Genomic DNA, 17709 nt, shown 5'->3' on the forward strand with positions numbered 1-17709 from the left:
GCTCGCCACTTTCCTACTGTCCTGTTCTTTGACCCGTTCCCTCGGAGTCTTTCGTCTCTTCATCGACTAAACGAACCCTTTCTAATTTGTCTAATTTTTGTCGATAACATACCTCTTATCGATATAACTAGAAACCTCTTATTTGTCCTTTGCACCTGAGTAGGGTGATGAAATTCAAACTGTGCTTTCTGATTTTTATGTCCTTTACACTGTAATAATAATTATGATATTTGTTAAGCCCTTACTATGTACCAAGCACAATATTAAGTGCTGGGGTAGATGCAAGGTAGATGCAAGGTCAGATACAATCCCACATGGGACTATCAGTCTAAGGAGGAAGAACAACAGATACTTAAACTTCATTTTTCAGGTGAGGAAATAGGCTCAGAAGTTACGTGATTAACCTAAAGTCACAAAGAAGACAAGTGGCAGGATTAGAACCCAGGTCCCCTAACTTCTGGTCCTGTGCTCTTTCCTCGAAGCCACACTGCTCCCTGCGCAAATTCTGTGCAGAAATCCAAAGTGGTTGCAGAACAGACTGTGAGTTGAAATTTTGCTTGATTAGACTGTTTTAATGTGAAAAAAATCCAGTTCAGGTATAATTCGTCACTCTCTAAAAAATGCAGTGTATACGTTCTATATTATTTTTATTCAGGTATCAGAGATGTCTCAAACTGGAGTGAGAGAATAAGGAAACCTCTGGAAGCCCTTTACGGACGTAAGTACTTGGCCCAAACCTGTGAAGGATGGGTGGATGGAATACTGCAGTTCAGAGACCAACCAGATGGTGAGTTCCTTGAGCTAGCAGAGTGCAGAATTTTGGGTAAAAGAGAAGTTCTTTGAATGAAATCCCTTAGAAAAGATCCCAGCAATGGAAAATAGAAAACTTCCCTGTATCTCCTGGTGACATTCATGAATCTTCGTATTCCTAGTGCTACAAATGAAAAGTTGATAAATGTAAAACATTGTTATTTTAGTCTACGTGGTGTAATATCAAGTCCCATCATAATTTGATTTGAGGCTAAGGAACTTTTTTTTAATGGTATGGTATTTAAGTGCTTACTATGTGCCAGGCACTGTACTAATTACTGGAGTAGATGCTGGCTAATCAGGCTGGATACAATCCCTATCCTACAGTGGGCTCACAGTCTTAATCCCCATTATACAAATGAGATAACTGGGTCACAGAGAAGTGAAGTAACTTGGCCAAGGTGACAGTAGACAAGCAGTGGACTTGGGATTTGCACCCAGGTCCTTCTGACTCTCAGGCCCAGGCTCTTTCCACTAGACTATGAGGCTGCTGCTGCTTTTTATCCACCTCTAGCCCTATTTTCTTCATCTAATGACGCAAGTCTTTACTTTGAAGCTTTTTTGGCAACTCGTTTTCAGATTGCAGCAGAGGAGTATTTTTTTTTAATCTGTCCACATGGATTGCGCACTAGGAAGGTTTGCTTTTTTCATAAATTTTCAATCACAGCATATTTGAGATTTGACCTACTTACTAAACACGCTTCTGCCTCTGTATAGAGCAAAAGTGAATTATCTCTCAAAGCCTTAAAACCAATGGAGGTGCAAGCAGAATAATTGTTATTTTTTTATTATATATTTTTAGTAATGGTCTGGTACAAAGAAGAGAATCCTGACAGGACTGCATTCTGTTTCCAGTTTCAGGGGTTTGCAACCTAGGCCTCATTTTCTTCGGTGAAATGAGACTATGGAGAGTTCTGTGTTCAGTAGCTGAAAATTAAAAGGCACTTTCAGATTCTCAAGTGAATGAGAGTCTGTGTATGTGCAGCAAAAGAATGAAAATTATCCAAATTCTAACTTGAACATGAACAGAAGACCTTGTGTCTTCATTAGGATTTGCCTGAATTTGAAGAAAGAATGTGACCCATGAAATCAAACTTTATTGTTTCTAGGCATTAGTTATTCCAGATGGATTCCCTCCAGCGCAGCAACTGGTGCTGCACTGTTGGGGGAAGAATATTCCTTCTGAGAAAAGTAAGCCTCACCCTGCCTCACCCCACCCCACCATCCATTCTATTTGACTGCCAATATGGCTTGTCTGCCCCCTCTCTCCTCTCCCTCTCCGGCTTTGCCCCACCTCCCCCTGGCCCTGGTCGTGCCTCAGTGGTACCCCAGTGCTTCTCCCAGCTAGCCCAATCCCTCCAAGCCAGCACAGCACCCATAACTAGCTATGGGTTTTCCTTTCTTTTTTGAACTTCTCTATGTAGCAGCCACACCATCTTCCTTGACGAACTCCCTTCCCCCCCGGCGCCCCCAGCCTGTAGCCCCTGGCTTGTGGATTGAGAGGCCAGGTCTGGTGGAGGTAGGCAGGAAGGGCACCCACCTAATCTCTTGCCATCGCCCTGGCTTTGGCAGTCTGACCCACTGGGGTGGAGGTGGGGGTAGCATGGCTGATGAATTTTAAAAAGTTTTAAAAAAAATAAAAGAGGTCCTTTACATGTGCTGGATTGGCCTGGCGTGGGAAAGGGGGAGGAGACAGAAGCATTGTAGAGAAGTGAAGCGGAGCAAAGTGGGTGAATAGAAGGAAGAGCCATACTGGTGTTTCTAGAATAGTAATTTTGGTATTTATGTTCTCACTATGCACCAAAGCACTCCAGTAAGAGATGGGGTAGATATTCAGATTGGCCACAGTCCCTATTCCATATGGGGAGTAGTAGCGTGGCTTATTGGAAACAGCCCAGGCTTGAGAGTCAGAAGACTTGGGTTCTAATCTTGTCTCCGCCACCTGTCTGCTGTGTGACCTTGGGCAAGCCACTTAACTTCTCCAGGCCTCAGTGGCCTCATCTGGAAAGTGGGGATTGAGAGTGTAAGCCCCAGATGGGATAGCTGATTACCTTTTATCTGCCTCAGTATTTAGAACAGTGATTGGCATCTAGTAAGCACTTAACAAATACCATAACTTTTGTTATTATTATGGGCTCAGTCTAAATCAGAGGGAGAACAAGTATTTGATCCCCTTTTACAGATGAGATAGTCACAGAGAAGTTAAATGATTTGCCCAAGGTCACACAGCAGGCAAGTGGTGAAGCTGGGAACAGAACTCAGATCCTTCAACCTGTGCTCTTTCCACTAAAAAAAAAAATGTTGGTATTTGTTAAGCGCTTACTATGTGCAGAGCACTGTTCTAAGCACTGGGGTAGACACAGGGGAATCAGGTTGTCCCACGTGGGGCTCACAGTCTTAATCCTCATTTTACAGATGAGGTAACTGAGGCACAGAGAAGTTAAGTGACTTGCCCACAATCACACAGCTGACAGGTGGCAGAGCTGGGATTCGAACTCATGAGCTCTGACTCCAAAGCCCAGGCTCTTTCCACTGAGCCACGCTGCTTCTCTAATGCAGCAACCTCCCCGTCGGGGAATCGAACCCTAGTCTCCCGCGTGACAGGTGGGGATACTCACCATTAGGCCATACTGCTTCTCCAAGAGAGGGGAGGATGGAGTGAGGGGGACAAGACAGGTATCCAGACTTGGGTCATGGGCAAATCTGCAACTCGAAATATCAAATGCAGGTCACTTCATCCAGAAATGAATTTCTGCAGGCATTCTGGAACCTTTTAACGATCAGGAATGACAGTCCCTCAATACAGAGAACGTTAGAGAATGAGTCAGGGTCATCGTTGTTCAAATAGTCACTTTCACCACAAAACAGGATACTTTCTAGGTGCTCTTTGTAAGATCTGTATTTGTGTGTGAAAGTAGAACCCTTTAAAAAATGCTCTCCTTGAGCTATTAAGTTTGTACATTCCAACAGAACGTATCTGAGGCAGTATTCTTGAAGAGGCAGCTGTGAAGAATGATGCAGAAGGAAAGCATCACTTTCTGTTTTGGGGGAAATAAAGGATGGGAATGAAACTAAGTCAGGAATTGAAAAACCTGAGACTTTGAAATGCTTCTGTGCCCACTGCACAGGTAGGCCTTGTTGACTATCCAGAACTCACCCAACTGACTGGCTTAATGTTGAAGGTAATCCTTAGGAGATCCCACTGTGGAACTGGGAAGAGCCTGATGTCTTATCCTTGTACCTTGGGCGAGAGGATTGCCCAAAGTAGATGCGTAAAAAATGTCAGAAATAAAGAAAAAGTAAATGGTGCCATTCATTTTTCAGGTAACATTTGCCGTCATCTACAGCATCTTATTAAGCGCCCCACCTTGATTTTACATGGTGAAAAAGATCCTCTTGTTCCTCGCTTCCATGCAGATTTTATCCACAAACATGTGAAAGGTTCTCGGTAAGTTATGTCCCCTGGCTTGCCAACATATTACATAGGGTTTCAGAATATAAATAGCCAAAATCAATCAGCCATTTATTGAACGCTTACCCTGTGCACAGCACTGTCCTAAGCACGCAGGAGAGTACATTATAACAGAGTTGGTAAGCACGTTCCCTGCCCGCAACAAGCTTACAGTCTAGAGGGGGAAACAGACATTAATATAAATATGGATGTGTACATAAGTGCCATGGGGCTGAGAGAGGAGTGAAAAAAAGGAGTAAATTCAAGTGCAAGGGTGATGCCGAAGGGAGTGAGAGAAAAGGAGATGAGGACTTAGTCAGGGAGGACCTCTTGGAGGAGATGTGCTTTCAATAAGGCTTTGAAGATGTGGAGATTAACTGTCTGTAGGCCATGAAGAGTGAGGGATATTTGAGTGCTTATTTGCACTACTGTCCCCACCTTCTAAACCCTCCCAAGATCACATTTCGTCCTTAAACCCTCATTTCCCGTATCTGCTGTTTCCTCCGTGGCATCTATGCACTTATCCTTAAGCACTCTGATACTCAGCCCCAGAGTATTTATGTGAGTAGTCTTATACTCTTCTATTTCCCCATTCCATAATTTACTTTGAGGTCCATCTCCCCCTGTTCATGTGGGCAGGGATCACATCTGCCAACTCGATTGTATTGTACCTTCCCAAGTGTGTAATACAGTGCTGTGCAAACAGTAAGCATTCAGGATGGAGATGACGTTTATTAATTCAACTGTACTCTTCCAAGCATTAAGTGCAGTGCTCTGCTGTACCCACTAGATGTTCAATACGTCTTCTGGAGTGATTGAAAATAAGATGACTTATCCAGAAGATGTTCCCCAAAACAAAAGGTTAAGTAATAATCATAGCTCTGTAGAGTTAAAAATCTTTGGAGGAAAGAAAAATCACCATTTGGGAACTGGAACAGTACCAAACTTTTTTTTTTTTTCACATCTGCTGGTGCTCCAGATGCAGCTAGAATGGCCAAAGGATGAACTTCTGCCTCAGTCCACCAGAGGCTAGTGTGTTCTTGGCTGCGCCCTGATGAGTTTCACAGGGCCAGACTGGGAATTTGGTGGCCCACCTTGGACTGAACAGTCCCAAAGGGCCAGTCAATTGCAGCTGACCCCTCTGTCTTCAGGACTTCATTTTGGCTCTTTAAAATTCATTCAGGGTTGAGTTCAATATTGGTGCAGCAGAGAAACCAGGATGTAGGTGTTCAGTCCATCGATGAATGTTATCTGATCATTCATTCATTCCTTCATTCAGTTGTGTTTATTGAGCACTTACTCTATGCAAAGCTCAGTGGTACTGAGTGCTTGGGAGAGTACAATATAACAATAAATAGACACATTCCTGCCCACAACGAGCTCACAGTCTAGGACGACGAGCTCACAGTCTAGAGGGTTGTGAGCGCTGAGTGTGTGCAGAGCCCTGAATTAAATGTTTGGGAGAGGACAGTGGATAGACACACTCCCTGCCCTCAATCAATCATATGTATCCAGCACTTTCTGTGGGCAGAGCCTTGAACTTAGCATGTGGGAGAGTTCAAGCATACTCTACAGCCAGCGCTAAGAACAGTGCTTGGCACATAGTAAGCGCTTAACAAATACCATCATTATTATGATTATTACAAGTGCTTGGGAAAATTCAAGTACATACAGCTATGTATATATGAGTAATTTATTCCTTTATATTAATGTCTGCCTCACCCTCTAGATGTGAGCTGTTGTGGGTAGGGAATGTGCCCGTTTATTGTTGTAATGTGCTCTCCCGAGAGCCCGATATAGCGCTGTGCACACAGTAAGGGCTCAATAAATAAATGAGTACAATGTAATAGAGTTGGTAGATATGTACTCTGCCCACAATGAGCTTACAGCCTAGAGGAGACAGACCTTAAAAATTAATTACTGATGTACTAATTACTGATGATTAATTACTGATTACCACATAAGTGCTGTGGGCCTGAAGGAAGGGAGCAATATAGTCCAGTATTCAACTGTACTGGGCATTCATTCTATTCAATCCTATTCATTAAGTGCTTACTGCGTGCTAAGCACTGTACTGAGTGCTTAGCACTGTGGGCAGTGTGGGGAGAGGCAGGCTTAAGCCTGCTGAGCGGTTCAGGGAAGACCCTTCACTCTGCTTGGAACCAGATGGGATTCCTGCTTACATCTAGGACCTCGTTCTAATCAAGAAGCTTAGGCTTAGTCATTCCCTGGTTAGACTGCTTCCTACTTGTTAATGGTGCTCTGGTTTTCATCTCCTAGGTTGCAAGAGAGCAAAATAGTCCCTTATCAAATAAAGCCTTTTATTAATTTCATTATTGGGTAAATTCTATTTGAATACTACTCCGTGAATATTCCATGAAACGGATGTGGTTAGGAGGGGCGGCGTTGATTTAACTCATTTTACCGAGTCTCTAGGCTGCAGAGACATTCAGGAAAAATTAGGCGGGTCAGCAGCATTCTGTTAGGTACCTTGAGTTACCTCTTGGTTAAGAAAAGAAGTGGCAGTCTTTCATTGGGTAATGTTTACTGCATGCCTGCTGGGCTCAGAGCACTGGAATTGCCCCACTCTCTCAACACCGCTGGGTCTAGGTTTTGGGAAACTCTATTCTTACAGGAACATGAATAATAGGAAGTCCTCATGAAGTCACAGTATAACAGATGCCAGAACAAAGAACTGTTTGTGCTGCTGCGTTCTCTTCACGATTGGATTTCTGTTGACAATAAACAATAAAGGAATTCTGAGTTTTAATGTTCTCTAGCAGCTTGAATTTCTTTACAATGCCTTCCCACATAGTGATTTCCAGGGAGGGTGAAGGGTGCAAGTTGTAGAATGCAGAACTGCCTTCTCTTGGCCTTGAATTCATCTTACTAAGAAAAATGTCCTTTGTTCAAAAATGTCTCACTGAACAAAGGGTTGCCCATGACACCTTTCTATTTTAGATGTATCCTTACACTCTTAAAGGGTGATTTTATGAAGTTAATATTTGTCAATTGATAATAATAATAACTGACACTTAACTGTCAAGTGCTATACTGAATCTAGACACTAGTAGATACTAGACAATCTTGCTGTATCTGCTACATCAATTATGCTTTTAAGATTCTTCCTGATAAAGGAAGCACTAGACCTAATAATAGCTCTATGCATGTTCAATTAAATAAATACCAGTCCTACTACTATTCAATGGATGCAGGTTTTCATCTTGGATCTCCTCTACACGTATACTTAGCCACTGATCTAAGATGAACCGATTTAAACATTTCTTCTTTTAATGTTAAAATAGCCAAGGAATGAATACTGCTGTAGATTTTTATTAAACAAAGGTAATACCCCATAGGTTGCAATGTGATAATCGGTTAACTATATTGATCGAGCACCAAGTGTGTGCACAACACTCTTCTAAGGGCTTGGGAGAATATGAAATTCTAGTCAGTAATTCTCTGGGACCAGGCTATGTGATGCTGTAAACAGGGTTGTCGTTTGAACGGGGCCTAATCTGATTCTGCTGCACTGTTATTGGTTCCAGGGACACGTTTTTGTCCAAATTGTCACATATCCCTTACCTCCAACTAACTTTCCAAGCCAGAGCACGTTAGTTTAATGAAGGGCAAAGTAATTCTATCCTCCCCTTAAAATAGGCCAGGAGTTTGACAATTTTCCCCCCTGTGAGCAGTTATTACATTATAATATGGTGAGGGAGGGGAGTTTTTAAATGCCTTACTGAATGGGTGAAGTTCATCTGCTTTTCCATTTTAGGTTGCATCTAATGCCTGAAGCCAAGCACAACCTACATTTACGCTTTCCGGATGAATTCAACAAATTAGCTGAAGACTTTCTACAGTGAACAAATGGTTGGAGCATGTCGAGCCACATTTGGAAATTTACTCCTGCACCAATGTTCCAGTGCCCATTTAAAACAAGGAAATGAGATCCTGCCTAATCATGAATAATAGTGGTGTTAGTGAAGCTCTTTCTAGGTTGTCTGTACCAAGCAATGGGGAAGATAAGTTCAGAGGCAACGTCTTTTAAAACGCCTGGGTTTTAAACGACAGATTTATACCACAGCTACAAAAGGTAATTATAGATGGAGCCTGGAATCATTCTCATTTCCTTTTGAGTTAAACTTAAACTTGTGATTATTTTAGCCTTTCATGACTGCATTACATGGTCACTAATAAATACCTTGCATCTTGTTCCCAGTGCTTTCAGAGTCATAAGTACACTCTTTCATTGATTTTCCCAGCTCCCTGTGATGTATGTTACTGTATGCCATTTTATGGTTGGGTAAACAGGGCCACCAGGAGTTACTCAATCCCCAAGCTAATGAAGGTGGTGATCCAAAGCATACATAATTTTATGGCCATGACTGCCCTAGCTCAGTCTAGACATCTTACCTGCATCTTTTTATTGCTGAGCCCCAGAGATTAGTGCCAGTAAACAATTTAAACTAAGGCTGGATTGGAAGAAGCTGATCTAATTCTGTTTCTTCCGTCAGGAGAGAACGGTGAGTTGGGCTACAAAGCTGCACTCTCAAAAGCTGGGGTGATACAAAAAGTTTATCATTATCATTTTAATGGGGGAGAGTAGGAAATAGTTTTCTGAAGAAAAATAGGCAAGACACTGCTTTGAACACATGCCTTTTATGAGTTAGAAGTATTTTAACATATACACACGACCATCATTTCTAGAGTGTTCCACATTATTACTTGACAATGTTAATTTCTGACAAGGCAAACTGAGCACCATAGTAAACGGATGAGACAGACCATGCTTGGGGAGTGTAGAGTTTATTTCAGTTGCGTGACAACGGCAGGGGTTGCTTTAAGCCTCATCCTCCCCCTCCTCCTCCTCAAACTCCCCCTGTTCGTCAGCAGTGGCATCCTGGTACTGCTGGTATTCCGACACCAGGTCATTCATGTTGCTCTCGGCCTCGGTGAACTCCATCTCGTCCATGCCCTCCCCCGTGTACCAGTGCAGGAAGGCCTTGCGGCGGAACATGGCGGTGAACTGCTCCGAGATGCGCTTGAACAGCTCCTGGATGGCCGTGCTGTTGCCGATGAAGGTGGCGGACATCTTCAGCCCACGGGGCGGGATGTCGCACACGGCCGTCTTGACGTTGTTGGGGATCCACTCCACGAAGTAGCTGCTGTTCTTGTTCTGCACGTTGAGCATCTGCTCGTCCACCTCCTTCATGGACATGCGGCCCCGGAAGATGGCGGCCACCGTCAGGTAGCGCCCGTGGCGGGGGTCGCAGGCGGCCATCATGTTCTTCGAGTCGAACATCTGCTGCGTGAGCTCGGGCACGGTCAGGGCCCGGTACTGCTGGCTGCCGCGGCTGGTCAAGGGCGCGAAGCCGGGCATGAAGAAGTGCAGGCGCGGGAAGGGCACCATGTTGACCGCCAGCTTGCGCAGGTCCGCGTTCAGCTGGCCCGGGAACCGCAGGCAGGTGGTGACCCCGCTCATGGTGGCCGACACCAGGTGATTGAGATCCCCGTAGGTGGGTGTGGTCAGTTTCAGGGTGCGGAAGCAAATGTCATACAGAGCCTCGTTGTCGATGGAGTAGGTCTCGTCCGTGTTCTCCACCAGCTGATGGACAGACAGGGTGGCGTTGTAGGGCTCCACCACCGTGTCCGACACCTTGGGCGAGGGCATCACGCTGAAGGTGTTCATGATCCGGTCCGGGTACTCTTCCCTGATTTTGCTGATGAGCAGGGTGCCCATGCCAGAGCCGGTGCCCCCACCCAGGGAGTGGGTCAGCTGGAAGCCCTGCAGACAGTCGCAGCTTTCCGATTCCTTCCTCACCACATCCAGCACCGAATCTACTAGCTCAGCTCCCTCGGTGTAATGGCCTTTGGCCCAGTTATTTCCGGCACCGCTCTGGCCTGTGGGAGGGTGGGGCAGGACAGGGGAAAGAATCCGTATTAGAAATTGAAATGTTTTCCAGTGACAATTAAAGGATTACGGGTGGTGATTGCAAGCAAACCAGATGGTTGATCTTTGACTTTTAAATGCCATCAGCGGTTGGTCATTTTTGACCTTGTTCAAGAATAATGGATTATAAGCGATGGGGAATTACCTACCAAATACAAAGTTATCGGGTCTGAAGATCTGGCCGAAGGGTCCAGATCGGACCGAATCCATCGTGCCGGGCTCCAGATCCACCAGGATGGCTCTCGGAACGTACTTGTTACCTGTGGGAGGAAGGAGAGCCAGCGTCAGAGCCGCAGTCAGCAGAGATCGCAAGTGAAGGGCTCTGCTGAGCGCGGCTCTTCGTCGCGATTCACTGGGGAAGATTCCGGCACTCCGGACATAGGAGACACAGAAAGAGAACAGGAGGCTTTTTTTTTTTTTTTTTTTAAAGAAGGACTACATTGATCTATCGACGGATCCCAGCAGAGCCTCGTCGGATTCAAGGATTGACGATGGACGGCGATAACGAATGGAAAGGGGCCCACGTCTAGCCTTTGTACGTATGTCTAATGAACTTTCATTTTCCTGGCATAGGGAAGACTTGGGATAGAATATACTAAGAGTTACCAGCGGCTTCATTATAGTAAACATTGATTCTCTCCAGTTGCAAGTCACTGTCACCATGGTAACTGCCAGTTGGATCAATACCGTGTTCATCACTGATGACCTCCCAAAACTGAAATAAATAAGTTGAGATAAATTATGAGAGAGGCAGGCATCGGGAATTCCAATGTCACCCAGGCAAATGTTAAGATGGCCGTTACTTCCCCCCCCCCCACCCCCCGCTTCCTCTTCGCGATGGCGACGAGGGTGGTGATCACTCTTATTATTTTGAGCAGAGAACGGCGGCGGCGGCGGCTGAGGCGCAGGTTCATCCGGCGAGCGCCGTCACGTAAGGATGCTCCCCGAAACTGCACCGATGAAGGCTCCGCCTGTTCGGCTGATTTTTATACGCATCGTGGAGGGACTTGAAGGGAAGCCCCAGACCAGCATAAAGGCAGGATCTCTCGTTGATTAAGAAACCCCGGTGAGAGGAGCGGCACAGACTACTCTCGGTAAGCGCTTTTAACAGATATCACCGTTATCCCCAGAAGCTAAGGGAATTTTGCTACTTCCTTGCAACGATGGGTCTCTCTCGGCCCCCGACCCCACCCTGCCCATCCAAGCGGCACCGTTTTTACGTCTCCGACCTCCGTGCCGGTCTCCGGGCACCATGCGGGGAGTGGGTGGACGGCCGGTCAGGGTGAGGAACTGCCCTGGGATCATTCCGCGGTTTGTCCGTGGGCAAGGAATCGATTGCAAATCGACGGCAGCAAATCGGGGGCGGGGGGCGGGGGGAGAAGGGAGCAGCGGGCTGGGCATCGATGGCGATTTAGAAGAACCCCGTCTTTCCTTCGCCTTACCCATCGGCTCGGCTTACGGCGTCGTCTTCTGCCGATTTTACTGACGCGATCGCAACCCTCGAGAGAGGATCCGAGCCCGCACTTGGATAGAAAATACCTCCAGATGAACCGACACGGTGAGCACCCGGTAGGGTCCGCAGTCCGGTGGCCCAGCGGTCCCCGACCGTGCGCGACGATGACAGGAGCGGGCAGGCCACCGGCCGGGCGCCCCGGGGCCCCCTGGCATGGCTCGGCCTGACCCGACACACGCTACCCTCCGGTCGGGGAGGAGAAGGGGGAGGAAGGAGAAGGCCATCGGCCGCTTCGGTCGACTTGAAAGCGGGCGTGGGCGAGGGGGGCGCGGAGGAGACCGCAGTCGGGGCGGGGGCCGGGAGGCGGAGGGTGAGGTCACCCGCAGCCGGGGCGGGGCGGGGCGGGGCTGGGCTGGGAGGGGGGTCGCCCGCACCGGTGCCCCTTCCCCTCCCGGAGGGGTCCCCGCGCGCCCCCCGCCTCACCTTGGCTCCGATCTGGTTGCCGCATTGGCCGGCCTGGATGTGCACGATCTCACGCATGGCGGACGGCTCGGAAGCGACCTCCTCCGCTGCTCGTCCGGCTGGCTCTGCCCGCTCCCGCAGTTCTGCGCGCCCGCGCCCCGGGCTCCCTCTTTTCAACTGGGGGGCGGGCGGAGGACTCCGCCCCCTGAGTCATTCGGGAGCCCGGGGCCCGCCCCCCGCGGACGCGCGCGCCGGCCAGGATGGGGGACGTCGGGAGCGCGCCGGGAAGGGAGGCAGCGGCAGCAGCAGCGGCAGCGGCAGCGGCGGGGGGGCGATGACGAAGAAAGGGGGGCGAGCAGGGGCGGGGCCGAGCGCCGGGCAGCGGAGCGGGGCTGGCCGGGGGCGGGAGCGGGAGCGGGGGGCCGGGCGGATGGAGCGGGGCTGGCCGGGAGTGGGAGCGGGAGCTGGGGGCCGTGGGAATGGAGCGGGAGCGGGGGGGCGTGCGGATGGAGCGGGAGCGGGGAGCCGTGCGGATGGAGCGGGGAGCCATGCGGATGGAGCGGGGAGCCATGCGGATGGAGCGCCAGCGGGGGCCCGTGCGGATGGAGCGCCAGCGGGCCTGGCTGCAGCGGCGAGGGAGGAAGGGAGTAGGTGGTGGGTGGGCGCGGGAGCCCCGGGGGATGGAGCGCAGAGCGGGGCAGGGAGGAGGAGGATGGCAGGCAGGCAGGGAGGGAGGGAGGAGGAGGATGGGGAGGGAGGAGAAGGAGTCCGGAAAGGGGCGCGGGAGTCCGAGGGAAATGAGCGCAGAGAGAGGCGGGGGCTGCGGGAAGGAGGAAGGGAGGGATGCGGCGGCAGGGAAGGAGCCACCTGCTGGCGCCCCCCTTTGCCGGCCCGTTTTCTGGCCGGTGCGGGCGAGGGAGGTCGGGGCCACCGACCCAAACGCTGGGGAAGATGCGAGGTAAACAGGTTAGACGCAGTCCCTGTCCCACGTGCGGCTCACAGGCCGAATGGCCATTTTAAAGATGAGGCGACTGAGGCGCAGAGGGAGTGAAGTGACTCGCCCGGGGTCACGCAGCAGGCAAGTGGTGGAGCCGGGATCAGACCCCAGGTCCTCCTGACCCTCGGGCCCGTGATCTGCTTCTCCGTATTGAGAAGCAGCCTGGCTCAGTGGAAAGAAAGAGCACGGGCTCGAGTCGGAGGTCGTGGGTTCTGATCCCGGCCCCGCCACTTGGCGGCTGTGTGACTTTGGGCGAGTCGCTTAACGTCTCTGTGCCTCGGTTACTTCATCTGTAAAATGGGATGAAGACCGAGCCCCACGTGGGACACCCTGATGACCTCGTATCTACCCTGGCGCTTAGAAGAGTGCTTGGCGCATAGCAAGTGCTTAACAAATAGTATTATTATTGAGCCCAGGGTTTAGCACATAGTAAGGGCTTAGTGAATGCCAGCTTTATTATAATTATCACCGTTATCCCCTGAAGCCAAGGTTTTCACAGGGGAAGCCTGGCCGCAGGGGCCTCAACCTTACCCTGCTCCTCCTGGGGTGGGTAGGAATGGGGGGTGGAGGCGCCCTGAGACCGAGGAGGAGGTCACTGAAAGCAGGGCCGTCTTCCCTTGGCGGCCAGCCTGCTGCCAAGGACCTGCTTCCCAGTCCGGCTTCTCCCAGGTTGTGGGTGACATCATTCGCCTTAGAGGAGCTCGGTTTCTCCATCTTTAAAATGGAGCAGTAATTACTTCCCCTTTTCGAGAATGTTGAAAGAATGAAATGAGACAGGTGGCCTACTTGTGGGAGGACAGGTGCCCTATAAAACCCCAAATTACAACAGCTGTAACCCTTGCAAAGGGAGCACGCTTAAAGCACCTTTAGCAAGCAGGAAGCAGCGTGGCTCAGTGGAAAGAGCCTGGGCTTCAGAGTCAGAGGTCATGGGTTTGACTCCCGGCTCTGCCATTTGTCAGCTGTGTGACTGTGGGCAAGTCACTTCACTTCTCTGTGCCTCAGTTACCTCATCTGTAAAATGGGGATTAACTGTGAGCCTCACGTGGGACAACCTGATTATCTTGTATCTACCCCAGCCCTTAGAACAGTGCTCTGCACATAGTAAGCACTTAACAAATACCAACATTATTATTATTATTAGCAAGGGGCATTTCCCAACTACATTATTGGGCACGGTTATTATGCCTTCCAAACCTCGTTCATGACAAGAAACTCCCCCTCGGAAACCTACCGTCACTCCCAGTTGTATGGCTCACTCTAGATTAAAGCTCTAATTGCTCTCAGTGGCTATCATCCTGATTTACACCAGCTTGGCGCTCCAGACAAGGAAATATGTAAATATGCTTGCCCCCTTCGCGTTGGGGTTGACTTTTCATTCCGAACCTATGCGGGATGGGGGCAAAGTTGGCAGAAATTTAGTATCCAGGAAGCACTGACCTGAGGGTGTAAAGTCAATAATAATAATAATGTATTTGTTAAGAACCTAGTTTGTACCAGGCACTATAATAAGAGCTGGGGTGGTTGGACAGAGTCTCTGTCCCAAATGTGGCTCACAGTCTCATTCACCATCTTGTAGATGAGGTAACTGAGGCAGAGAGAGGTGAAGTTACTTGCTCAAGATCACACAGCAGACAGCAGGTGGAGTCAGGATTAGAATCCATGACCTTATGACTCCAGGCTGGTGCTCTATCAAGTATACCATGCTGCTTCTCAAAATCAATCGATGAATCCTATTTATTGAGTGCTTGCTGTGTGCAGAGCATTGTTTTAAGCACTTGGGAGAGTGCACCACAACAGTATAACAGACCCAACATATAACATATATATATATACATATATTAGAGAAGCGGCGTGGCTCAGCAGAAAGAGCACGGGCTTTGGAGTCAGAGGTCATGGGTTCGAATCCCAGCTCTGCCACTTGTCAGCTGTGTGACTGTGGGCAAGTCACTTAACTTCTCTGTGCCTCAGCTTACCTCATCTGTAAAATGGGTATTAAGACTCTGAGCCCCACGTGGGACAACTTGATTCCCCTGTGTCTACCCCAGCGCTTAGAACAGTGCTCTGCACATAGTAAGTGCTTAACAAATACCAACATTATCATTATTAACAGCAGAACACCCACTTTGGCCCCCAGATGCAAAGACAACTGTCCCTACCTCCCCGCCGGAGGGCCCTGTGGAGCTGAGAGGAGATTTAGGAGGAGGTACACCCTCTCTTCCCTTTCACCCAGAGAGGTTTGCCTTGGGTATCCTGGGCACAGGATAGAACAACTTTTCTGAATTAGAGAGAATTCCTCCAACTCCACAGCTCATGTTGTTTTTTCCTCTCCCCGAGTCTAATAACCCGCAATGTTTCCTCTATCCCTCTTAGCCCATGACTTGATCGGCCTCCTTAATTTCTATGTCTCCTCTGGTAAGGGCACACAGAGATATGCTCCATCCTCCAACCACAGATGCCTTCCCCTAACCCCACTGGAGTCTCTCAATGCTTGCTGCTGGTCCCTGGGGAATGGGTAAGAAAGCATGAATGACTCTGCACAAACATTCACCTCTACTGGGAAAAAAAAAAACCTCAGCACCCTGCCCTTCTGATAATACAATACCCTTTTCCCCTTCCCTTTAAATAGAAGTCCTATACAAGTAAGTGATTCTGGATATGTCATTAGCTAGTGAGGCAGCATATTACAGTGTAATATACAGGTTTTGACCAATGTGCATGCATGTATGCAACTATTTTTTTCACACCGTATATCCTTGTGCTGATCTGTGAATTATGTTCTATCTAGACAGATGTGCATTACAGAAAGACATTCAAGAACATTTTGTAATTCTTCACTGGAACTCTACTCAGATTGCACAGTGAAGAAAAATGTTGCGAGAATAATAATAATTATGGAATTTGTTAAGCGCTTACTATGTGCCAAGCACTGTTCTGAGCACTGGAGTACATACAAGGTAATCAGGTTGTCCTACTTGGGGCTCACAGTCTACATCCCCATTTTACAGATGAGGTAACCAAGGCACAGAGAAGTTGAGTGGCTTGCCCAAGGTCCTATAGCAGACAAGTGTCGGAGCCAGGTTTAGAACCCATGTCCTCTGGCACCTGAGCCTGTGCTCTTTCCATGACCATATAAAGTGCTGGCGATCAGAAGGAGGTTGGCAAATTAAATAACAGCGACTTATATTTACTCAGTAACTGTGATTCGGGTTCACAATACTACCTTCCACCAGGTATTGAATCCCCCATTTTACAGATGAGAAAACCAAAGCCCAGAGACCTAATGTGTTTTAGGTTTTGAGCCCCATGATGTTCAAGGGACCGTGTTTAATTCCCACCTGTGTATCTTCTCCCAATGCTTAGTACAGTGCTCTGCACACAGTAAGTGCTTAATAAATACTATTATTACTGCCTACCAAACAAAAGGAAAACATCTTAGTTGTACCAACTATCTGAACAGTGGCATCTCAGTGACTACATCATATTGTGGCAGAGGATCTGAGGAATGTATGGCTCACAGCAGCCATGTGCGGAGCAGAACCCCAGTCAGACAACTGTCTGATATGCCACAAGCTCCCAGTGACTAAGGCTATGTGGCTCTGCATCAAGAAGTGGCTTCCAAACTGCCAGGATGGCTAATAGGTATCTGGAGAACAAAGACATCAGCGAGAGGTTCTGTGGCAATACTGCAGCAGCCCTGTTGGAACAAGGAACCCCATCAAGTTCCAACATAAACAGCGAATGGGCGTTAGTACGCAATTCTTCATACCAGACTGTTGTCAAGACACTGGGTTTGGCCTGACAGAGTCACCAACAGTGGTTCAGTGAGAATGACTCAGAGTTAAAAAAAAGAAACAGAAAACCTCCGTGCAGCAAAATGAGTTCTGAGCCAACGCTACCTTGCAGCTCCTCATGACTCTGGCAAAGGAAAGGCATATAGGAGCTTTTGTCAACTTATAAGGCGAATTAAGTGACAGTTAATACAGTACCTAGCACATACTATGCACTTAACAGACACCATAAAGCAAACTTAAAAAAGCAAATGCAACAAATGGTGAGAAGCCAAAATGGAAGAGACTGTCCCCAAACTGAGAAAGAATATGCATCACAAAAGAGGAGAGATAGTCCTGTAATGCTATCATAGCATCTCCTAAGAATGAAGATAAACACTATATCACAGACTAAGGGTTATCTTGAAGAGATGGAAGCAACATTTCAATATCCTCAATTTATTTTTTATTATTGAAGTTGAAGCCAGGAGAAACATAGAAACTGCACTTGCCCCAGCTACAGAGGGGATCACTACAGTAAGTGGTTAAAGTATTTAAAGGCAAAGCATATGGTTCCCTTGGCATAACTACTGAGACTGTCACCAGTGGCTAAGCACTTTAGGGTAGAGAGAGGGAGAAAGATAACTATTGTAATAATTTTTTAAGCACTTACTGTGTGCCAGGCACTGTGTGAAGTGCTAGGGTAGATAGGAGATAATTAGGTTGGATACAGTTCCTGTTCCACATGGGGATTCACAGGTTTAAGTGGGAGGGAAAACAGGTACTGAATCCCCCATTTTACAGGCGAGGAAACTG

At 48.1% G+C, this 17709-nt stretch overlaps 2 protein-coding genes across 3 annotated transcripts in view; one reads left to right on the top strand and one right to left on the bottom strand.

Moving 5' to 3' along the window:
* The window catches only part of LOC100079776 (valacyclovir hydrolase), a 28837-nt gene extending 20358 nt beyond the window's left edge, over nucleotides 1-8479 (top strand). Inside the window, 3 exon segments of the mRNA XM_029056459.1 lie at nucleotides 656-787; nucleotides 4135-4258; nucleotides 8040-8479. Coding sequence (XP_028912292.1) covers nucleotides 656-787; nucleotides 4135-4258; nucleotides 8040-8127 — 344 coding nt within the window. The 3' untranslated portion in view covers nucleotides 8128-8479.
* Nucleotides 8480-8904: 425 nt separating this feature from the next.
* Nucleotides 8905-12293, bottom strand: LOC100079040 (tubulin beta-2A chain). 2 transcript variants are annotated; one of them, XM_001507875.5, is made up of 4 exons: nucleotides 12151-12293; nucleotides 10821-10929; nucleotides 10364-10474; nucleotides 8905-10165 (listed from the first exon to the last, which is right to left on the bottom strand). In XM_001507875.5, the coding sequence occupies exons 1-4, from the start codon at nucleotides 12205-12207 to the stop codon at nucleotides 9105-9107; spliced, it is 1338 nt and encodes a 445-aa protein (XP_001507925.1). In that variant the 5' UTR covers nucleotides 12208-12293; the 3' UTR covers nucleotides 8905-9104. The 2 variants fall into 2 exon arrangements, with proteins under 2 accessions (XP_001507925.1, XP_007667270.1); XM_007669080.4 differs by lacking the exon at nucleotides 12151-12293 and adding an exon at nucleotides 11657-11678.
* Nucleotides 12294-17709: the final 5416 nt, after the last annotated feature.

The sequence above is a fragment of the Ornithorhynchus anatinus genome, chromosome Y2 (assembly GCF_004115215.2).
Source record: "Ornithorhynchus anatinus isolate Pmale09 chromosome Y2, mOrnAna1.pri.v4, whole genome shotgun sequence".
NCBI classification, from domain to species: domain Eukaryota; kingdom Metazoa; phylum Chordata; class Mammalia; order Monotremata; family Ornithorhynchidae; genus Ornithorhynchus; species Ornithorhynchus anatinus.

Coding starts and splice junctions, on each gene's coding strand:
- LOC100079040 (XM_001507875.5), bottom strand. CDS start 12,207: ATGCGTGAGATCGTGCACATCCAGGCCGGCCAATGCGGCAACCAGATC. Junction 10,930..12,150: donor GCAACCAGATCGGAGCCAAG/GTGAGGCGGGGG, acceptor TATTTATTTCAG/TTTTGGGAGGTCATCAGTGA. Junction 10,166..10,363: donor ACCCGATAACTTTGTATTTG/GTAGGTAATTCC, acceptor ACCCTCCCACAG/GCCAGAGCGGTGCCGGAAAT.